Source organism: Apus apus, chromosome 5, assembly GCF_020740795.1.
Source record: "Apus apus isolate bApuApu2 chromosome 5, bApuApu2.pri.cur, whole genome shotgun sequence".
Taxonomy (NCBI): domain Eukaryota; kingdom Metazoa; phylum Chordata; class Aves; order Apodiformes; family Apodidae; genus Apus; species Apus apus.
The window spans coordinates 22,917,393-22,942,202 of record NC_067286.1 but is presented as its reverse complement, the minus strand read 5'-3'; the positions used below and the strand labels follow the sequence as shown (position 1 = coordinate 22,942,202).

The following is a 24,810-nucleotide window of genomic DNA, read 5'->3' as shown; positions in this document are numbered from 1 at the left end:
CACACAGGCTGAAAAGACAAGCGGTTGTGATTATCTAAAACTTTAATTAATAAAAAACAGTAATTCTGCATGGCCACTATTTGAGATAGCATCTTGCAGAGCTTCAGGAAAGTGAATTATCTGTTCATACACAGGAAGAAACTGTACATCACATTCAATATTCTCTCACTGAAGTGTTCAGCAGCCAGTGAAATTAAGATACACATAAAAAACCCACTAATAATCTGACAATGTTATTCTATGAGGCATTATAATACCAAGGTTTCCAGGAAACCCCAGTCCTGACATTGCATTACTGCAACCACACCAGCTCTGACCAAATGCCCTTCTGCACCTGTATTGTCTGATGCTGGTCCACAGCAGGTCACTTAGGTACCCCCACACACAGACACAGCAAGCACAAGCCACCACTTCCCAAAGTACTCTCCAGCTTCCAGAAGTTTGCAATTCAGGACATTCTAAGCCAGAGGGTATATATTTGTATTACTCTCTGACCTATTTCTCTTCTCTGGATTTCTTCATTCACCCTTTATGCCAATAAAACCCCTCCACTCACATTCAAAAAATGCTGAAGCAGCAAGTCTCACAGACGAGCTCTAAGTTCTGGGAAAATATAATCACCTTTTTTTTCTTTTTAGACCAGATTACCAATAATATAAGACCTAAGAAACATCAAGTGAAACTGTATCAAACAACGTACAGTCGTATCCTTTAACTTTCTTTGTCACCTTATTTTATAGTTGTGTATTATATTTTCCCCCTCATCCTAATGAACTAATTTTCAAGATGAAGAGTGTTAGGCTCTTTAATCACTCTTCTTATTAAACCTTTGATCACTCTTCCTCTATTTATTGTCTTTCAGATGAGAGAATTGTAACTATGGACTGTATTCAGAGTGCAGACATATAAGAGATTTATGCAGTGGCATAGTATTTTCCATTTTGTTAACTACCTCTTTTCTAAAAATTCTTCATATTACTTTTCTCAACCATAATTGGCGATGGAATTTGTATTTTCACATTTATTATGGCTCTAGAAACTTTTTTCCAAGTGACTGCAGGTAGCTGAGAGGCCTTCACTGCCTAGGACAAGGCTGTTTTAAATTCTCTATCTACCCCTTCCTCTGCATACTGAATTTCATTTCTCACTTTACCACTTGGTCATGCTATACCTGAATTTCTTTGGCCTAAGATGTGCCAGTCTCAAATAAAAACTTTCTCAAAGCAGAGTCATTCATTCACAAGGGGTAACTGCAAGCAGTTATTCTACTACTGTTAGCTTCAGCTGCAAATTTGCCCTTCAAAATACATGCTGTTCTGGGGGTGCTTACCTTCTACACAGCTACCTACTTTTATGGAATTTTTTTATCTCCAACACTGCCACCTCTCTGAAGTTTGACTGAAACCGGGCAGTAACAGAAATCAGAAGAGAAATCAGCATTCAGATTGGATATTTGGAAAAACATATTCACAGAAAGAGTGGTGAGGCATTGGAACAGGCTGCCCAGGATAACAGAGGAGGCACCATCCCTGGAGGTGTTAAAAAACTGGGTAGATGAAGCATTTCAGGAGATGGTTTAGTGGTTAGGGGATGTAGGGCAGATGGTTGGACTTGATGATCATGAAGGTCTTTTCCAACCTTGATGACTCTATGATTCTATGCACATTGTATGCAATTATACCCTTGCTTCCCTAGGAAACCATGATGAAAAGAATTTCTGCACTCCAGAACATTAGCTCTTCGTTCTTGTACTATTAGAGTGCACCAAGTCATCCATTATTCCAGGTATTAATTCAAAGGTTTTATTTTTGGGAAGTGGGGAATGTCATAAAGTCAAAAAGGAACTGGCACACAATGCCTTCTTTTGAAAATTAAGTCCTTACCTAAAATTTGTTCAATGAGAAAGAAAGCTTAAATAAACAGAGAGATAACTCTTCTATTCCCATTGCATAGTACTTTGATAATCCTATGCCTTAATGAGTCTATTTGTGCTAAAAGACTTCCAAGTATGTTGATGTTTAGTGAGGAAAATATTTACAAAATGTCTGTATATTGAGATAGACATCTCACAAAAAGAAGGGAAAAAAGGCACAGAGGTGCAGAAGTTGAAGAAAACTTTCATACAAATTAAGGACATTTATGTACCAACTACAGTGGAGAAATACATTTCTAGAGATTAACAGGCTTTCAAAGCAAAAAAATTAGAAATAAATGTTGAGAGGGAAACTATACAAGGCATGGGATAAGCAGACACCAGCAAAGTTTTGGTTTGCTTTTTTTCCTTTACTTCTTTAATTGTTCTTCAGAAGCAAGACAAAATTTCAAATTTCACTCTCTTATCACATAGGTCTATGACATTTACTTCTATTTCTTGCCCCTCCAATTCTAGAACTTTGCTATTACCTGGGTGCTGGTTTGTGATGCAGAGAAAATGAAAGCATAAGGATGCAGCATCAAGTCTGCTGGATCAGTAGCTGTGCAGCTGAGCTGCTTATTGACTTGCCTCTGGGCACTTCTGCCAGTGTTTCAGACTCCATATGGAACCATTTGAGAGGGGGATGGTTCAAGGAAGCTTCAAAGAAAATGAGAATGACAACATTACAGTAGAAACAGACAAGACAGCAATACCCGAGATGCATAAGTTTCATCCAGACTGCTATTAATTTTAGCAGCTCCACTAGCAGAGGCTCTTTTTGCTGCTCAAGATGTTTGAGTTTATACGTGCTATCTATGCTAGTGTCCAGTTCTCATGGACTTGAACTGTGCATGTAGTATTCAAAATATATAACAATTTCGCTTAACATTGTAGACTAGGCTATGAGTACAGGAACTGTTCCCTTTTGTGATTAAAGACAGGTAGCTGAACCGGAAACTGTTGAGGGCAAAATGTTCTGTAAGTTTCAATGATAAAAGCGTAAGTTAATATGGCTGATCTCCAGAGATCTTAGCACAATCAAGTATAATTCAGGAGAGTAGAAATTATTTCTGATTTCCAACACTCCAGCTCTGCTCAAACCAATAAACCTCATTCCTGGTTAATATCCTGTACGGTCTGACAAAACAAGCGAGCAAAATGAAGTTGTGTTGTAGGAAATCACAGCCCAGGTCATACCAGCCATAGATCCTAGCAAATGATGACTCCAAAGCACATGTACTTCATCCTCTTCCTGACAGTCATGATCAGTGTACAAACTATAAGAAAATATTTTCAAACAGAGGTTTTTATGTTTTTTAAAAGTAATGATTTCTCTTCAAGAGCCTCTCTTCTCCAGCAGTTGTATGACTGACTAGAAGTACTTTCAGAAACAAAACAGAAATAAGGCATAGAGAAAATTTTACTCATTAATAACAGAGAATCTATCTCAAGTTAAAAAAAATGCTTGTATAAAAATACATATATATATATTTTTTTTAACCTTGATGCACAATATCCAGAGAACCAACTGCAATATAATACTGCAAAATGAGTACCTAATCAACAAAGAAAACTGGCAAGCTAACATTCACAATCAAATTTGTTTTAAATATGAGGTTTTCCAACTAAGGATAATAATCACATCACAATCAAGACAACTACTGAAATCAAAGTAGCCAGACAGCAAGGCTCTAATGCCACAAAGGTTGTCAGATCCAGAAAGTCTGATAGGTATAATGAATACATGCTTCATCCTACTAAAAACCAGAAGAAATTTAGAGCAAGAATTTGTTCTGTTTGACTAAAAAGAGGATGATCTCAACCAATGTCATAACATGTCAACAGGTTTCTTAATTTACTGAAAAAGTACATTAATTCAACTGCTATAGATCACATCTATAATGCATAAATATGTCTTATGCATAAACATGCATAAATAACTCTAGTTCACTGCAGATTCATTTCATAAATGTGTATTACCCAAGTTTCATTTTAGTAATTCCTTGTCTGAGAAACAAAAGAGAGCACTTGTGACAAATTGACATTGCTTCTGAACTATCCTTAGCTTCCTCAAAAGTTTCATTCCAATGTCAAATTCTCTCTTCTATCATTGCTTTCCCCTTATTTTTTAATCTTTAATCATTAATTCCTACATATTGTTGCTGAAGTGAAAATACTGAAAAAAATCTGGGAAGCCTTTTTGTCTAACCAAAAAAAAGTCTTAAGATACTTTCCCAAACCATTTAAATTGAAAAGACAGCAAGTAAAGTGTGCAACTGCTCCCTGCTGTGAGACTGATGAGGAGGAAGGAAACACAAATCTGTAACACAGGTGGAATATTAGTGCATATTGTTCAGTGAGGAAAAGCAATCAGGTTACTGGTAGTCCCCAGAATATCAGTCACTAAGTACCTCTTCACCATATCAGATGGCTAGATCATAGAACCACGTATCAGCAAGGGAATTTCACAGATGCTTAACACTGGGACTTGACCTTGTAAATAAGGCTGACAGGACATGAAATGTATAGATAACATTTTAAGTATCCTCAAAATACAGACAAAAATACATTCCTAAAAACAAAAGAACAACAGATGACCTTGTGATTTTAACCTGATACTCTTACTACCAAAACACACAACTATTTCCTCCACAAAAGCATCAAGATGTTGAGAGGAAGCTTTAGAAAAACAAACTTCCCACCTTCAGCCAATAGAATCACAGTTTTCAGTATGTTCAGTTATGCTTTGGACCCAATGACAACAACTACTACAAATAATCTATAATCCATTACCAAAATTAACTCCAGACACAGACTCGACCTGCATTCTGGAGATTAAAATATCTCCTATTTTAACTTAATTTTACAGAGTTACAGATAATACAGATAACTTACACATAATCTGATTAAAGAGGATTTTTTTTTGGCCTGTTCAGTTGTAAATGTTTAGGGATTTTTTGTCTGTTTTGGTTTGGTTTTTTGCTTTTGTTTTATGTGTTCACAAATTACAGTTGTTTCCTGATTTCATACTTCACAACTACTGTTTAAGCTTTCTATAATTTCAAGTGTGTTCTCTGTGGAAGGACACTAACATGAAATACTTATTTTAGGGTATTAGTAAAATGGACAATAAGAAAATTAAGGCACACTTTACTAGTAAGAGACAATTCAGCTTTAAAGCTTTATTAGGCAAAACCCCCTAGTCAGAGAAAAAAAAGAAACTAAAGCAAAATCATGTTTCTAGGAGTGGTAACAGGAAAGCTACTTTTCCACTTCCCACCCCTGGTGGGAATTCGTGCTGTCAGTGAGCACCACCAAAATGGCTCATTTGTGTGAAGGGAATAAAGAGAAAGGAGACCCCTGATGGCTGCTCCGGTATTTGCAGACTCTGGACAGAGAATGAAGCGAAGCTGGCAGCAGAACTCAGGTGTGAGAAGATATTTACCTCTAAATTTAAGTTTATTTTTTCCACCCATATCCATTATTAATATACACTACACAGCTTTTAGCACTGTCTAGGTAGAAATAACCAGAGCGTTGTAGGCTACACCCTGAAAAACCATGCATTGGGTCACTTCTTAAGGACCACACAAAAGATGACTGTCACTAAGGTTGGGTAAGGGAATTAAAAAAATGTGCCTTCACAATTCTTGCAGAAATTCGACTACAGAAAGCCCGTGTGTCTTTAAAAGTCACTTGAGATCAGATAGCTTACTTTTTTCCTACATACCTAGCTCTTACTTTCTCTATGCCTCAGTTCCTCACTAGGAAAATCCGTATCATAGAATCATAGGGGTTGGAAGGGACCTCGAAAGATCATCTAGTCCAATCCCCCCTGCCAGAGCAGGGTCACCTACAGTACATCACACAGGAATGCGTCCAGACGGGTCTTGAATGTCTCCAGTGAAGAAGAATCCACAACCTCTCTGGGCAGCCTGTTCCAGTGCTCTGTCACTCTCACAGTAAAAAAATTTTTTCTGATATTGACCTTAAACCTCCTATGCTCCAATTTGTATCCATTACTCCTTGTCCTATCACTGGTCATCACTGAAAAAAGCTTAGCTCCATCTTCTTGACACTCACCCCTTACATATTTGTAAACATTGATGAGGTCACCCCTCAGTGTCCTTTTCTCCAAACTAAAGAGACCCAGCTCTCTCAGCCTTTCCTCATAAGGGAGATGTTCTACTCCCTTAATCATCTTTGTGGCTCTGCGTTGGAATCTTTCCAGCAGTTCCCTGTCCTTCTTGAACTGAGGGGCCCAGAACTGGACACAATACTCCAGATGCGGCCTCACCAATGCAGAATAGAGGGGGAGGAGAACCTCTCTTGACCTACTAACCACACCCTTTCTAATGCACCCCAGGATGCCATTGGCCTTCTTAGTCACAAGGGCACACTGCTGGCTCATGGTCGTCCTCCTGTCTACTAGAACCCCCAGGTCCATGATAACTTTAGGACCTCTCTACCTTATAATAATATATGCTCAGGTACAATAAGGTGACAGAGATGAAAGATCCTAAATACAAGTTGACAATATATGTTAACATCATCTTCACTGGCACAAAAAAATAATCTCTATGTATTCCAACGACCAAAAGAACAACATGGTTGAATCCTAACCCCTCGTCTGACAAGAAAACTCTACCCTTTGTGAAAATTCTCTCACAGCTAACAGTCCTCAGCTGCTGAGCTTGCACTTTATGTGTGAGCTCTAGAATTAATGCAATGGATTATCAGAGTGCCCATAACAGCAAAGCTAACAGAAATTCGCATCAACTGGAGTAAACTAGAAGACCATATGTCCTGTAGACAGAGACTTCGTTCACAAGTTTGGGCAGTTCATGATCTCAACTCTTCCAGTCACCAAACAAGTAACATTTGCTTCCCTATAGAATTGTTAATTTAGTTAAAATATTTACAAAATTTTGGACTTAATGCTTCCCTCACATTTTGAGCAATTAAAATTTATCTACAAACCAAAGCTTCTCTTGAGAGGAAGACAGACTCTTGAACTTCTTTAATACAACTTAAATATCATGTAGGAAAAAGAAACAAAACATATATGGTGATTTCATGAAAAATATGTTAATGTATGAGAGCAGGCAGCACATTTGCATTCTGGGAGAGCTTCCATCCCAGGATACAATAAGAAAGAAAAGGGGACAACAGAAACGGCAAAATAAAAGAAAGAGAAATTTGACTACATTGGAAGAAACCAGCAGTGTCCACTCATGGCAAATACCACATGACCTTTACATGAAAAAGCAGATAATCAGAACCTCAATTTCATGCTTCAGGAGATTCTGCAACCCATGATGGGGAGGCATTGATGACTGTAGATGCTAAGGGTGCTCTAACACCTTTCACAACAGCTTGTACATTAACATAGTAGGTTGGAGAAAATCTGCTTGCAGCAACTGGTCTGCCTACTGAAGTGCTCTGCAAGCTCAGTCACACACATTATACCCTTAACCTCCTGACCTGATGGGTAACATAGTACTAACCAACAGCTGCTGTTCAACACACATAGGTGCATCAGTTGTGAGCAGAGGCACAACATTAAAAGCTATGGTGAATGCCTGCATTCAGCAGAAAGAAGAGGGTCATTCATCAAAATATTAGCACGAGAGCACAATGGACCCATTTCCATTCCAACCGATTTCATAGTAAGATATATGTATGAACCTACACTTCAACCACAAATGAGGGAAACTAACTTAAATACAGATGAGTATTTTACCTGTCTTTGCATCTCTTCAATCTGTCGCTGGGGGACACTTTGGAGAATACTGTACATTTCAGGCATCTTTTCTTCAGGGATGACAACAGAGGCCCTACAAGCAAAAACCAGAAAACAAATGGTAAGACAAGAAGAAAGAAGTTCCACATTAAAAGATGTCAGCAGCTTTTCCAACCCAGAATCTTGTCCTACTCAGAAAATATCAGCAGAAAGAAGCAGTCTTCTCTCAGTGTAATGAATTATTCTAGCAGTTCCTTCACAACACCAGTGGGTCTGCTCATACATAGTGCCATAAAAGTCTGTGGACTGACCTGTAGAGACAATCTAACAAATATGGAAGGGACAGAGAAGAGAAATCCTGAATTCTCATATCTGGACTGTCACTGACTTGCTGTTAGCTGAGATTTTTGGAGTGACAAAACAGCAATAGCATACACAGTGCTATGTATATGAACTAGTAATTTTTGTACTGGGCATCATGCACGCATGGGAGAATAACCTAAGCTCTTGACACAGTGTATTCAGCTATAAAATAATTTTTACCTTCGGTCTGTTCTGGTTTGAGCCAGGGCAGAACCAATTTTCCTGTTAGTAGTTTTACTTTTCAGTTAAGTCTCTTTTAAGCAACTGCACTTGCTGAAATTAACAGCATGTTTTTCAGTGTCTGCTTCTAGGACTGATAATGACCAAATCTTAGTTACTGCTGGAGAACGGTATGGAGAACCAAGGCTACTGCTTGGTTCTGAGAAACATCTTACACTCCAGAAACACAAGGGAGGAATAGGGGTCACACCTGCGACCACCCTGGGGGGAGGAGTGGACTGGAGAGGTGGCAAGTTGACCAAATGAAGATTCCATCCTAGATGCATCATACTCAGTATGAATCAGAAGGATCATGAGGGTTAAGCTCTTTTCTATGGCCAGTGTCCTGGGAGGACTCTGTCCATTAGTATGCCTTTCATCCTGAACAGTGCATCCAGTTCCCATCTGCCATACTCCAGAAGCACAGTCCAGGACTTTCTGAGGGCCTGCCCTGCAGCCTCAGTGGTGACCCAAGCGTTGCTGGCATGGGAGCACAATGTTGGGTCTATTTATATTTACTTTTTTCTCTTTTTAATCATTATTGTTTTCAATAAAGACATGTAGTTTAGTTTCCAACCTCTAAATCTCTCTCCCTTATTCTCCTCCCTTTCCCTTTCTGGGAAAGAACAGGGGTTAATAGAGAGCATCTGTCATTTGTTTAATTACAGGCCCAGCATTAATCCGTCACACAGTCTCAGATGAACTTAGGAATCATGATACAATATAGAGAATTTAGCATTTAGATGATGCGAATTTTAGCATATACGTCCCTTAGAAGAGCCTGAATGCAGAACAGTCCTCACTGAATTCAAGCAAATTATTTTTTTTTTAATTAGGAAAAACATGACTGGCTACAGGATAACAAAAGGCTGTCACTCCTTTCAAGGGCAAAGGCTCATGTACCTTACTCGGTATTCTATTCCCTGTAATGCCCAGTACACTTTACTTATCACACAGTTCTTATTTAAATCACTGAATGCAATGAAGTCTCTTATGCAGTGGTTCAGCGTGCAATAGTGAGGGTACAGACCTCTTCCAGTCCAGAACCTCAGAGAAAGGTAAAATGTAGGAGTCAGCAATGATGACTGGGACACAGCCAGCTTGAAGAACATCACTTAGCACAGCCTGTCCCAGGCGGGCTCCACGTAGAACGACACAGAAGGTAGACTCCTGTCAACAAATGGTATCCAACATGCAGATGAGGCAAAAAAAGGGAATGTCAGTTTTGTATTACCTACATGTGTATGCATGTATATATGCATTACGCTTTCCTGTCCTCCCCCTCATAAAAAAAAAAAGGAAAACAGGCTTGATTTGTCCAACCAATGTATTCTGAATTATCAGCTAATTCAAAATAACTACACAACTTTATCTTCCAGAGGTTAAAAAATATTGTAAGTAGAGAGATGAAAAATCAGCTAACAGGACTTTTCTATGCTTTATTGTAATGGCCAAACTTCAAAACTCTAACGGAGAAAATCCAAGGGAAAAAAGTTGAAAGCTTGGTGTAACAAGATGAGCATCAACATGAACTTCTTGAGTACAAACTGTACAGAGCCAATCTGATTTTCTTCCATTATAGGGCAATCCAGTTCTATGGACAGCAGAGAAGTAATAGATTTCATATTTCAACTCCAAAAAGGCATTTATTATCTGTGATAGCATTTTCAGAGGCAAATTAAGAAATCTTCTGCTATATAAAGCCCTCATAGGCTTTACAGTTACATAAATTATAGTTACAGAACCTGTATCAAGCATTCAGCAGTGGCTCACAGGTAAAACAGTGAGGGACCAAATCATCTTTCTTAGGTGCAACAGTATTCAATGTGTCTCTTTATTAATTGACTAGCAGGATTAAAACCACACTTATTAGATCTGACAATACCTACAATTTTTTAGGATTAACAATCATAATAGATAACAGGATTAGAAATTTACATTGTATAGATAAATTGACTAAAAATACCAATACATATAGAGTTTAACACTTAGATAAAAACAACCAACTGCACAAACATAAAGCATGAAGTAACTGGCTAGGTTTTGCACTTTGCAGAAGAGGGTATTTCCTCCAAAAAGATAGGAAAAGAGAGGCCATTCACATGTCAGCAATGTTGTGTGGTTGAAGAAAACAAATGACTCCACCAACAGTTTGTGTTAGAATGCAAACAGAAGTAAAATGTAAGAGAACTGAAAGAATCACTCACTCTTTTCAGTAATAAAAGGCCTCAGAAAAAACAGTGTGTTCAGTCTTGGGTAATGCACCCAAGGGTAAAAAAAGGATGCTTCTTACCTTGAAAGTATGATCTACAAGGAAAGATTGACTGTATCAATACTACTTATTCTGAAGGGGTGAGAGCAGGAGGAAGAGAGCTAAAGGGATCTTCAAAGATACAAAAAGTTGTTACAAAAAGGAAGAATATAATCCACTTACTCATATCCACAACACACAAGACAGAAAGCCATAAGTTTAAAATGCAGTAAAGAAGACTTCTTGACTATGCTGCACTCATCCTGTAAATAGCAACTTTAGTTCTCACTGCCACTGAGGAATCCTGCTACAGACTCAAGATCACAAAATAAATGCTTGTAGAGTTCAGCTACACAAAGAAGGAAAAAGCCCAAGTCAGTAGAATCCCAAAGTCTAAGAAAGAATTACGAAGTTGATACAGGGGCTCCCACAGATAGGAAAACATCTTTCCAGCTTGCATTCTGTGGCCTGAGGAAAAGCAGACAGGAGACTCAGCAGGGCAGCAAAACATCAAAATGGAACTAGGAAATACAAGGGGGTTTGCTAGCTCTTCACTTGTTTCCTACTGCAATCATAAGACCTGTACTCATACACATATGCCTTGAAAACTTCCTCTAAGGGAAAACTGCAAACAGGAAGCATTAGCAACCCAGAAGTTCAAGAGCTTGTCCAGTAGGAAGTCAGCACAGGCAGTGCTGGAAAGGATGAACTGTGATCACAGTCCTCCTTCCCCCACTCTCAGACAGGAAAAGAAGAAAAGGGTGCAGGAATGAAAAGAGCTGAGAAAACGAACACACATCTTAACCACTGACTCACTAGATCCCACAGCAGCAGGTGAAAGAGACTCTAGTAAGGTCTGAGAGTGAAAAAAAATAATCCCAGATGTGGACACACATGTTCATCTGCCCAGATAACCATTTTTCCTGTCTAGACAAAGGTTACTATAAATACGTCTCCTCACATCACCACTGTTATCAGCCAGACATTCCAAAGGGACATGCAGGGCTCTGGAAAGGAAAGTACTTTAACAATCTTGGCATGTGCCAGTTCTCTTCTGAATTATAAAATCATATATAGCAAGATCTAGATTCCCTGACTTGCTATCCTTGAGCAATCCAGTCAGTATTTAAAGAAATAAAGCAAACAAACTTTTTCATTTTTCTTTTGGCTGAAAGTTTAGGACTCAGGGTGACCCTTTCCTCCTTCTTCCCACCCCCCCCAACAAGGAATTTTAAACATATTTCCTATGAAACATACCAGGAGGAGTGGAAACTTTGCCTTTCCTTCGCTTGTTTGTTATTTTATCATTTGCTGAAGTTCAAAGACAGATTATGTGCTGGTGACCACAGAGAGAGCACAGTGGCCTATGGCATAGCTCACTTCATAACCACACTGCATGCCAAAGCATCTCTCTGTTAGTGAACTGCCAAGAGACACAGGGGGCTGAGAACGCTATCTAGTTTTATCTTCACTGACACATCAAAAGGCCTCTGGAAGTTGGGCCCAGGCCATGAAACACATTTCACCTAGATGTTTTCATAGCTGCATGCTGACAAGTGTTCTAGCTCAGTCTGTCATATCTACACAGATAATTTTGTAGGGTTTAACTACCAACCTGCATACAAAAAAATATAATCTGAACAACTGTCCTAAACTGTAGCATTCTTTTTTGTCCCCAAATAAATTCACATGTAAGCTCTTAAAAGTTCACTTTGATCTTCCCTCCAACTGACAAAGCCATCCTCTTTTCCAAACTTCATCTAGCAAGGCTTGAACTACCCTATGCTAGAAATCAATTTCAGATTCATGCCTGCTGAAAGACATTTTGTAGTTATTCTAGAGGGTATAGGTTCCAATGTTTTTTCTCTATTTTGAAGTAAGAAATTTTGTCTGGCCTCCAGAAGTTTCTCTTCCCATTGCTGCTGGATTTGGCTGCATCTTGGTGTCATTTCTGTTATGTTTACATGACATTGTAAAGTGTTACTACAAGATCACCACAACCACTCTTGCAAAGTTGTTATACATAAGCAGTATTTTCAAATTGCACTGTAGTCTGCCTGTCAGTTTGAGCACACAGTTCTTTGCCCTCTTATAAATAAGAATGAAGTTAGGATATAATGTCCAAGCTAACAACAAATTATGCAGTTTCAAAATATAGCCATCAAGTTATCTAAATACAAGGAAGCACCCTACCTGTGCTAAACAGGAACAGCTCCACAGCTAAGACAGCCACAAAAGAAAAGTTTGCAGGAGAGACAGCCTTACCTGGAGCACCTGAGGATAATCAAAGACTTGATTCCTGTGACAGCGTTTGCGAACAGCAGGGACCCCATCTGACAGATTTGTACATTTGTCTAGGATCAGCACTGATTCCCCATTCTCAGCTTGAAGAGCTTCCAACTCAGACTGGTATTCTGGGTGCAGACCCATTTGAGACGAGAGAATGAAATACCTGCGAGGACTGAAAAGCCACAGCACAGTTACCTAACAGCACTGTGAGTTTACTTCCAAGATGCTCTGAACACATTTTCTTCCATCTTAGAAAAGCAGAGCAAGATTAACTAAATGTGGACACACTACCAAAACCATATTTTCAGACAAGGGTGCAAATGGTATTGATGCAACATAATTAAATCTCAGTAAGTGGATCAGCATAATTTACAAATTTGAACAAATCTGTACTTGGAAAGAGTGCTTATTACATTAGAATATGCACTTGCATTATAAACTCTATTACAAACTGAAATAAGCATTATTTAGCTACTTATTAAAACAGCTTGCTACTGATGTCAGGATTGTTTGTTCCTTTGTTTGGAGTTTGTGTTCTATAACCAAGTAGATAGGACACTGAATGCTGCTGCTAGTTTCTCCTCCCATATATTTTCTTATCAATTTTAATTTTAAAAAGATGCTGAACTGACAACTCAGCTACCCTGTGCTTATTTAGTGGTGACAGCAGCAACAGGACAAGCTCATCTTATTAGCTGTGATCCAGTTCTGTCCCTTTTGGGCAACATAAAGGCAACATTTCCAGGACAAAGCTGGAGGCTCATTATCCCATTCACTCTCAACTCCTACCATGTTCCAAACCCATGAATATTTAAAATGTGTCTTAATACTGAAGTGTTTCAGACACTAACTAACATTAGTGGTAAAACACACTGAATACAGTCTCAAATTAGTTGCTCAGTGTTTTAAAAAGTTATGTTCATTTTGGAAAAATATTGTGTTCATATAATTGTTATTCTCATCCTCTTCTATTTCAATTTTAAACGGGTCAGCTAAGTCAGACTACTTCACTGCTCCCCACTGAAAGGAACACACAGCAAGTGCCTGTCCTCATGCTGCCAAAAAAACACAGGAAACACGAGGCCTGCACTTAGGATTCCAGTTTGACCCCACATGATGCTATCTTTAATTTACAACTCCAAAAACACATACAAACACATCCTTTATAAAGTCCGAGCTCTCCTGCTGCTCTTCTCACATCTTCTACTCATTTTCACGCTCGTCACTTCAGTTGCTCCAATTAACAGACAAGACTCACAGAGAGGGTTTTTTAAACATTCTTTTACCCAAGCTTCCAGCTGCTACCAACTTACAACCAGCAGCTCTACAGAATATGTATGTCTAACAGAGACTAATTTAATATATTTTAAACAATCCAACTAAACAGGAGAGTAAATCGTAACCCCTCAGTTCAGCTCTGTAAGAAGAGTAAAAAAGGATTTGCCTTAAAAAAAATACTGCTGCAGGTGAGTAATAATAAATCCCTATAATCTTATAAATTTATGCAGGTTTGTGTATATGTTTAAAATCAAATGTTGCCTTGACACTATCATCACCCTATGACACTCAAAATCTAGCTATCAAATCGTGCTACAAAAGAAAGTACATTCCAGCTCCCAAGAAATAACATGCTAGTGTAATGGAATGTAGTAATTTACCCCAAGCAGGCCTGAGTTCTGAGCATCATTCCCTTGTCCCACACATAAGACAACTGAACCTGTGAATGCCTTTCAGCAGTAATGCTAACTGGCCACTAGGTGGTACTCCGAAGACTACAGTCTGTTCCTCAGGTTAAAAACGAGCTTTTGGGAACATGCAAGCTCCAACACCTTCACTGAAAAAGGCTCATCATGAATTGCATTAGCATCAATATGACAGTTTCTCTTACCCGACCTAAAACCAGACATAGCATCTAGCTGACATGAACAATATGACTGCATCTTTGTTTACAACTGGTCTTACACATGCTGAAGCCCATCTTCACATTCATGCTTTCCAGACAGAAATACGAGGTGTGCCTTTGCTCTGTGTCAGACTTTTAACAGTACTTGAGATCTGTCACAAAAACAGACTGAAAGTTTCCGTGTTTCTAAACTAGATCTTCATAACCAGTGGACAAGTCATTTACACCCATTGACTCACTCTGCTGTTCTTGTAAACCGTAACAGAGGTTAGATCTTGCGATGGTGAAACATTTTCAGCTGTGTAATTAAGAGGCTTCTGAAATACTAAGAGAGCAGTCTTCCATAATCAGTTAAAAGATGGCTTCCAGACTTCTACCTACTCTTGTTCTGAAGACATGAACAGATTAGAGAAACCACCACTTTCCAGGGTAGCTCATTTTATTGGCAAATTACATTCCCTGTTAAAAGTAGTGCTTTATTTCCCACTTGCCTTGCTTTACTTCCAACTACAAGGTTAGGGAGGGTGCTTCTGTTTATGTCGTATCCCATTACTTAAAAAATAATAATAAAAAACCCAACAGTATTCTAGGCTCTGGATATAACTATTCCCATAATCAAACAAGCCCTCACTCTTTTTCATGAGCTAACCATACTAACCTCCTTCAGATTGATTCTGCAAGAATTTCTTCACTTCAGAACTGTATTTATAGGCTTCTCCTGTTCCAGACACTATGTTATTTTGAAAGGACTGCAAAAACATCTAAGTTGATTTATGAATCATGTATCTGTAAGACATACAGAGGTCCTCACTCCTATTCTCCTGTTACTCATTCAAAGCTTGCACTGGCTGATAGTACTTGAGGCACTCATGTTGGCCCTCATGATCCCTTATACCTCTTTAAAGCCACAATGGGTATATACCACACTTCTTTTATCATTGCAACAGCAATCTTTGCCATTATTTTGCTTTTAAGTATCCTAAAATAAATTGTCTGAAGTGATCACTTACTAGGGAATCTTTAATGCCTTGAATTATTGCCTTGGTTTACTTACACTTCAAAGAAACCAAACATATTAACAACTACCTTAATTTATGTCCAAAATAACTTGTCAGCTTTCTGGAATTACTGAATCTAATTCTACAAGAAATACTGTCATGCTGTCATATTTCACAATTGAGTTTCTGGAGTGGGAAAAACAGAATCACTCCAAAAACATCCTGTTCATAGATTAACCACACGATGGCAGATGAGTCAAGGCCATCAGTATTGGAACCATCATATCTTTTAATAGCAAGAGGTATTAAAAGCAACTCTTACAAAACTGTCCAACTCCACCAACAAGTTAGTAGCTATATTTATATTTTATCAACATTAAGATTAAAAATTATATTTAATATACTTTGTACAATTCATGGGAATGTATTTACCCTGGTCCTCTTTCTGGCAGATCCACTTCCACTGACAATGGGCTGTAAACAGGAATACTGACATCATAGCCTTGCCGGTAAGTCCATGTGGAGAAGCCTCCACCAGCCAGCAGAGCTCTGAAAAATACAAGAAAGCAACAGAGTGTGTATATCAAGGTAATGATCATTGTCACCAGAACATCAAGATGCATGCTCTAAGGCAAGTTTTTCCCTCAGCTTTTGTCAGTAGTACTTTTAATGCAGTTTTTCAGTTCACCTTAGTTTTCATGTACTGAGCTTACTGCCAGACCAGATCTAGTCATCACCAGAACGCTTACAACTGCGCATGATCACTGAGGAATGGACCACTTTTGCATTAAGACGGGGAAATTTAATCTATTGCAGTCATGATAAATTTGCATTTTTGCAAGCTTACATGTCCCTAAGTCAATTTTAATTTATAGAAATACATCCTTAATTATTTATACTAGTCAATATATTCCTTGATGCCTGCACTGTAATACAGAACAGCACAGCTCTCTAAGTGTTAGAGACAAACTGTATTTCTGACACACGTCCAGGTGCAATAACACAGTATTTTAGCAGCTTACAATGACTCTGGACTTCTCAGTTTGGAAAATAAAATTGAGTTATCTGCAACTGTATTTTCAAAGTGATCATACAAAACAGTAATATTACACAAAAAAATGCTATAAAAAGAAAATGTAACAAGGACCCTGTACATTCTGAAACTTACAACAGTAGAGGCAGCTTGGGACTGTTCCAGAGAGCATGGGAATCATCAAAGACTGACAAATTAAGATGTAATTCACCCTCCCAGAAGGATGAGCCTGATTGTCTTTGGCTTTTCCTAGATGGGACAAGCTTTTGCTACACAGAAGAGCTTTAAGAAATAGAAGAAAAACTGTGTACAGAAGAAAGTAATGCATCATTCACAATGCCAGACAAAACAGGCTTGTTACTATCTCCTATCCCAAATCAGATTTCTTTGAAATATGCTACAAGAAAGCATCAGCTTTTCAGTTGCTATTTCATCTCCAGTGACCAACTGGCACCACAAACACATCACCCTGTTTTCACAAGCAGCTCAGATTCAGCTTATTTAGTGAGACTTTCCAAATAGCTGATCCAACTTTCAGCCCTCTGTCACAAAAAAGCAGTGCGTGCTACACTTTCAAGTGTCCCAGGGATACTGAGTCTGCTTAAGATACCATACAAAGTAGTTTGCAGAAATACATGTCTCCAGTTCCTCTTCTTCTCTGTGGAAAGAAGCAGAACACAAAAATACACCACTACACATGGCACTAGAGAAAGGATCTTGAGGAGCTGTAGGCATTCCAGCAGCTATGATTAGAGCCAAAAGCCTTATTATCACAAGCTTGCATACTGTTACAGTTCAGATTGGAGCAGGTACCTGTCTCAGTAATCAGAACAGACACATCAGAACAAAAAGTCAAGGCAAGACTGGAAGAGGCACTGACAATCCATTAGCTGACAGGCTTTTTTCAGATATCACTGAATTATATCCTTACCAGTGTTTGGAGAAGTAGTTTTCCCACAGCCGATATAAAACAGACTAGGGATATACCTGATTATCATCCAAGACCTACAATTTTTACCATCAGAACATGACACCCTGGATAAACACCAGTATGTTCTGGCTGTTCTAACCTGCATCACATGTCCCACGGGACGCTTCACTTCCTGCTCTGACCTGCAGCAGTTGCTCAGTGTTCAGACACCACAACCACACTCACACATGCAACTTCACCTAAGTAGTCAAGCAAGCAATTCTAAGTGTCATTTAAGAAGGTTTTTGAAAATCCCAGGCTCTGGCTTAGATATGCATTTCAGGTTGATGATAATTACCAAATCAAAACAACATGCCCATTATTACAAAAACTACAATAGGAGCAGAAATCAACTCAAGAATAGACTGATAAACCAAGCATGTGCTGAGTGAGAATTTATGTTCTGAATCAAGTGATTTTTTTTTTTTTTTAATTTCTTTCCAACACCCCCCACTTTGGCAACACATATAACGCTGCTATGACTAGGTCTCACACTTGAACCTGCACATTCCATGTCTTATCCATATTAACTCAGTTACAAGTGGGCAGAAAAAATTGGCTTGCGTGTTGCGGTTCTAGCACTTCATATCCGCCTCCCCCTGTAATGGGGAAACTACAACCAGATTGTTTTAATTGGATCCGGTGACAACATGACAGCACCTCATCAGCCTTGAGAAAGCAGGTGTGTGTCATGCAGACTTTTATCTAAATAAACCCACAGGGAACCAACACCAGTTAAATAACTCCACTCTGATTTTCATCGTATGGTGCAGTAAGGGAGTAGAGATATTAACTCTTAATGTACTCAAATAATCTTTAAATTGCACTGATCAGTGAGCAACTTTTCACCACTTTTCAGATATTGATCCTTCTTTCTTGCCAGGAAGTGTCCCAACTGGTCTGTACTCTAAAATAGTTTCTGCCATCATCAGGTTTCTGCCAAACTTCACAGGTCACTGAAATCCAATTCATTAACTGAAGAGAACAAAGTATCCTAGTTCATATGTTCGAGTCTACAGCTACATAGCAGCTTTGCAAAATAAATCCTTTCATTCTCATTATTATACCAAATTCAACAGCACCTATTAGCAAAAAATAGAGATCTTATTTTTTAAGTTTTATGGCAGGAGATTACATTTGTTATGGCAGCTAATACGAGCAACATATCCTCCATGTCCACAAGGCAGACTTCCATCTTTGAAATTATGGAATAAAGCTGTCTTTGGAAATTGTATTTAGAGATTTAATAAACAAACAACCCTTTAGTGAGGTAACCCAGCTAAAGACTTATCATATAACTGAATTATCCTTTGTAAGTACAGTCTTATTTAATGATTAATATTCTGCAGCAAATCAACAGAACTCAGCTCTAGCAAACCTCATGATCCACTGCAGTTCAACTATGTATGATCTCTGATATGTGCTGAATAGAGAAGGCAGGCCACACTCCCTGTGCAAACTTCACAAATACCACCTGTGTATCTCTCTCCATGAAATCCCACAAATCCAGTCTTTCTACAGTAATACTGGTACAGCTCAGACCAGTCATTCAAAACCAACTGAACTCTGCCAATGTACTTTTATTTTGGCTCACAGGCTCTCATTGTGGACACTACAAACAACTGTCCTTCACTCTTTGTTACCTACCCCATCTGTAACACCTGTGGACATTTTCATATTAAGAAAACACACCCAGGTCACAGGTTCTGTTAAACGTGAACTAAGATCTGTAGAGGCCTCCAAAAGCATATTGTAACCTCACACTGCACAACTCAGACCGTTCCAGGACTGGATCCACACTACTGACTTTTTCACAGATCCCCTTGTCTCTGCTCCTGTGACCTGTAGTGCAGGTTCCATGCTACACTGAATACAGTGTGTCTACAACTGTTGGTTGCCTACAAAAAGGAGTTTCCACCTTTTTTCCATCCCAACCACTGTTATTGCCTCTCTTAAGTACTACAGCTAGCGATGGTACAGTTGCAGGGTGAGTCAGTTTGGCAAGGTACAACAACAGCTGTATGTCAAAAAGCATCTTATTTTTTTAATTCAAATCACTAGGCGTTGCAGGTTACCGTGTCAAACTCTTAGAACAAACATGTACCAAAATAATACATTTCCTGCATACTTAGCCAAGAGATGTAAGGCCAAACATAAATGGACGTTGGACACAAAAAAGTAAAAAAAAGTTGTGCAGTGTAAGAAATGTACAGCATTCAATTAATAAATGTACTTCTTCAATAGACACATGCACCCATAAACATGCAGTCCCAGAGCAGTCCATTCCATTAAACAGAACCTTATCAAGTGAGAATTCCCCTTAAGTATAAATCTTAAGATAACAAATACCAGTATTTACTAACAGATTAACAGGTTTTGTTATGTAACAACGATGCTTGACTGCCCTCTTCAGGCTAACCCACGTGCATATAACATATTTCATACAGAGTACAAAAAAACTAAAGCCCTACTTCACAGTGATGCAATTACATTGAGTAAACTTACTCTTTGAACATAACAAGTAAAAAACATGCTCTGTTATGGTATTGAAGGATGTTTTTAATCATCTTTGGTGCAAAGAAATGAAGATATACTCCATACACAATCACCTTAGCAAAGATCCCATGTCTCGGTCAAGATTTTGTTGACATTCAGCAGAAGTTAACCTTGACCTTCAAGAGAGGGACTGGTTACACAGGACCTAACTCAGCATAACTAGACACAGACGGGCTAATCTAGCAGAAACATATTCAGAAACAGCACCTAAACTAAGTTTGTCTTACCCTTATTCCAATTTCCTTTGCCCTACCAACTCCTTTCCTTTTCCAAAAGTAAACTATTCTGCAAGTGAAAATGGACCTCAGGATTCATGCCTTTTAAGCTTCTGGCAAATATCTTCAAAGTACACTTGCCAGAGAACAACTAACAGCATTTGTCCATTACTAATGCAGTGTAACCATTAAGATAACAGAAACTACTGAAATTGATCATAGTTTTGTTAAGCAGAGCTGCTTTAAAATGCCCTCGAAGCACCTGACTTCTAACAGAAAGTTGCAGCTACAATAATCTTCGAACGTCTAACTTGCATCAAATGCGACTTTCTGTAAAGTGCTCAGGTTCAGTAACACAGGATACAGGTCTAACCTCAAGATTCTCCATCCTTCCAGCAAATCCAACAGTTAAGAGGAGAGGCCATCAGCCACATCCTGTATAAAATTAAGGATGGGACGAAGCAGTCAGGTTTCAGGAGCAAACACCTGTTCTATACAAGACAGGAACTTCTCTATTTGCCTTTGTTGAGAGGAGAAGAGAGGAAGTCATACTCCAGCTTTGACAAGATTAAGCAGCATATCCTTTGCTATCAGCTGCACTTCTGAGTTTGTTGCTTCTTCAGTGGCATTTAAACCCAGATCCATGCATGCAAACACAGCAAAATGCATACCTATCTCTAGGAACATCTAGGGCGGTGTTATAATCTGGTGGCCCTCCAGGCAGCATATTGAAAAGCAAGTGATTTATGCCTCGGTCCCACCTACGGCAAAAGAAGCAGACAATTAGAAAGGTGTTCTCTACACACAGATGCCCACCTCTGGCATTGACTCACTGCATCCCCCCCTTCTGCATTAACCTTATTTTCTCCCACTTTGTGTTCTTTAAATTCACACACTGAAGTGTCAGTAAGTACCTGGATAACTGTGCCAGAGCCTGAGCTGTCTCCTTAATACGAAGCGTGTTCTGATTGAGGACATCTATGGACGGCACAAAAAGGCAGGCCCTGTTGACGTCATCTGTATAGAACTCGCTGTCAGAGATGGCCGTCAGCAGCTCATTGTATTCCCTGGAAATGGTGTTACTCACCGACGTCCCGTACTCATCTACATACTTTTTCAGTGAGTAGATGTATACCTTGATTTTGTTTTTGGGATTGAAGCCGCATCGATAGACATCGAAGCAGGTGTGCATCCTGCAGCTGAGGTCTCCCCGCTCAGGAATGGGGCTATCAGCAGGAAGCTTGACCACAGGCACATCATGGACACTGCGTTTTTCAACAGTCCACTCACTGGACGACTCAATGGAGTGAGGCCAGAACTGGAACATGCCCGTGACAATGACGCCAAGCAGAACTATGGAAAAGAGAGTGATGTAGTAGATGCGATGCTTGGTTTTCATCCTTGGGATGAGGGCTGGACCCCGGGTATTGTATTTGACTGACGCACACATAATGGAATCAATTATCTCTTGTCTCTACAAAATAGAAAGAGAGGGGTTTAAGGATGAACTTTGGAAGAGATACATACTTATCACAATGCAGAAAAAACATCCAGTTAACTCTTCCAAGACAGCCTCTTGGCCTTGGCAAATTACAGTAAAATTTATTCAGTTGCTCACATGTCGCACCAGAACAGGGACTGCCACTTGGCAAGGACAACAGGAGGCTGATCTGCTGGGCCTGGCTGTACTGGAATGATGTCAGCTAGTTAACAAGCACCAGGCAGAAAAGGACATGGCTTGAGCAGTGAGGGGAGGAAAAAATCTCAGACACTACAGCAGCAGAGAGTCTTCATAGATGCCACTCCCTCTACATTTAAGTGTGTTCATAGTGAATACTGATAAAAATTTAAAATGCTCATGTACAAGTGAGGAGAAACAATGTGGATAACCTGCAAAGGGCTTATAATGGGTCACCACACAGAACTTAAGATCACAATACTGCTTCTAATGTAAAGGTGTTTTCAAACTGAATTTTACAGGAGGTCCACCACATCCAAGTAGAATAATGGTAAATTACCTCTGGCAAGAAAAAAGAATTAATTTTTCGTCTTTGTCAATGTGCTTTTTGGGGCAAAAAAGGTGTTCTATGAGCTGCCACTGCAGGCACGTTAAGAAAAGCATTTAAATATTGGTTCACCATAGCCTGAACACTGCTTGCAGTGAAACCCATGATGTAACATCAGGTATGACAGAACTGCTGTAATCTCTGATGTTTCTTACAAGTTTTTACATGCAGAATTGTTGTTCCAGGAAGAGACAATATATATTAACTACAGATTGAAGAATCTGCTTCCTGTTGCATACAAAAACCTGTTTCAACTAAAGCTTCCGTAATAAATGCAAGCTGACCTCTCCACAGTGGGAGCTTTTTAAATGCAGTAAGAAGAATGTGGACAGCATCGTTATGTGTTTTCCTTTTGGATAAATGGGATGCTTTCCTGCTTTCTGAGAAAAAAATCTGACAGCCAACTGTACAACAAGGAACAAATATGACTAAAAGAAGTGTTAATAAGGCACTAAGTGGTCTTTATAACTAATTGCTCTATCTTTATTTGGCTGTTCTTAAGAAAAGACTGTTAGGATGGGACAGCTAATGCATAAAAGTGACTGCACTTAGGCAAAGCAGCACAAAAATAATCTCAGACACTAACAAATATTCCACTTTTAGCAGCTGTTCTCATCAATTTACATTCCCATTCTGAAGACAGCTTTTAGAGCCTACTGTACAAGACAATACATGCATGATGCTGTTAGCAAGACAGATGCTAGAATGCTACATTACTGTTGGTTTTACAACTAAAAGCTTTCCAAACGCTTCTGACTCAACCACGTTATTTCTCCTTCCTGATAACAGGCCAGAACCACCCGCAGTATGACAAAGACCACACATTTGCAGCGAGCATTTGAGTCACTCAGAGAAGACCTCTAGACCTAAGCCTGTGGGGAAAACACCTCGGTGCCCTGTAACTCCATCCACGGAACGGATTCATCACTTCCACAGCGCGCACGACCCGCCCGGGCAAGGCGGAGGCGCCAGACTAGCCCTGCTTGCACTCGGAGCACTGGAAGCAACAAGAATGCGGCAAAGCAGCCCAGGAGGCGGCACAAAAGCTGCGGGATGCAGCAGCTACGCTAACAACCGCTTCCCCAGGGAAGCCACCGCCTCGGGGGGCCCGGGCCAGCCCGGGGGCTGCGCTGCCCCGACGCAGCGGGCGGACCCAGCCCCTCTTGCTTCCCCTGCCGGCCCCGCCGCGGCAGGAGCCGCCGAGCAGGCAGAGCCCTGCCGGGCTTGCCGGCAACACCCGCGGCGGCCCGGCCGCCTGCCGCACACGGACCAGGGCGCGCCGCGCTCCCGCCGCCAACCACCCGGACTCACCTGCGCCCGCAGTCACTCGGGCCGCACCGCCCAGCGAGCTGGCGGCCCCAGGGAGCGGGGCAGCCCCGGCCCCGGCCCCGCCACCGGCCCCGGCCCCGGCCCCGCCGCCTCTCGCCGCCACCGGCCTGGCAGGGGCGGCGTGCGCACGCGCGCGGCCGCCGGCCCGTCCCCCGCAGCGGCGCAGGGCGGCGCGGGAGAAGGGCGCCCCCCTGCGGCGGGAGGGCCGGGCGGCAGGCGGCGGAGCTGGGCCCCGGGATGCGCGTGCGGCGACGCGCGTGCCGCGCCGAGGCTGGTGCGGACGCTGCCCCCGCCTCCCGCCGCCTCCCGCTCCTGCCTCCGCAGCCCCGGCCACCGCAGCCCCGGCCACCGCAGCCCCCTGCCATCCTGCCGTGCCGTGCAGGGACCTCGGCCCGCCTCCCCTCCCAAGCCTGCGTGACGTTTGCGTGAGGTTTCCTGGCTGTCGGTGACCTTCGTTCCCGCAGCGCCCGGGCGTAGCCTGGCGCTGGTGGCTGAAGCCCACCGGCACGGCTTAGGAACGCCTCTCTCCACTGAAGAAACACTCCTCCAGTCGGGAAGCGTACTGGGACAGCGTTCATGTTTATCCTGGTGTACAGAATTTGTATCGATGAGCCACCACCACCCCCCTGGTTTTCCATACATTTGCATTCCTGGCTCACTTTCTTACAGTTCTGTGCACCTCTCCAAAACTATTTTGGGCTTTCTCATTGACTGAGGACTTTTGGGCCATGTCTCACTTTCCAGCCTGCTAAAACACACTAAGTGGAGAAAAACCCCAAACCCACACCTTTTCTAAACCATTCTTAAGAGTAACTTCAACCAGCCTCTCTTCTGACAGGACAAATGTGTTGCACAAAACTCCAGCTGCATGGGAATCACAGGCGCTGGTTTCATTCCCAAAATGGGGGTTTACTTGGTGTGTAGGAAAACTGACCCTTTGCAAAAATAAATAAAGTAGGT

At 40.7% G+C, this 24,810-nt stretch overlaps 1 protein-coding gene across 1 annotated transcript in view; it reads right to left on the bottom strand.

Annotated features, from left to right (window-relative positions):
• Positions 1-23,940, bottom strand: part of EXT2 (exostosin glycosyltransferase 2) — a 79,347-nt gene extending 55,407 nt beyond the window's left edge. Inside the window, exons 1-7 of the mRNA XM_051621067.1 lie at positions 23,833-23,940; positions 21,370-21,929; positions 21,127-21,216; positions 16,114-16,230; positions 12,757-12,952; positions 9,271-9,410; positions 7,659-7,752 (exon numbers count right to left, since the gene is read on the bottom strand). Of these exons, the coding sequence (XP_051477027.1) occupies positions 7,659-7,752; positions 9,271-9,410; positions 12,757-12,952; positions 16,114-16,230; positions 21,127-21,216; positions 21,370-21,905 (1,173 nt within the window). The 5' untranslated portion in view covers positions 21,906-21,929; positions 23,833-23,940. The remainder of the gene's footprint in view (positions 1-7,658; positions 7,753-9,270; positions 9,411-12,756; positions 12,953-16,113; positions 16,231-21,126; positions 21,217-21,369; positions 21,930-23,832) is intronic.
• Positions 23,941-24,810: the final 870 nt, after the last annotated feature.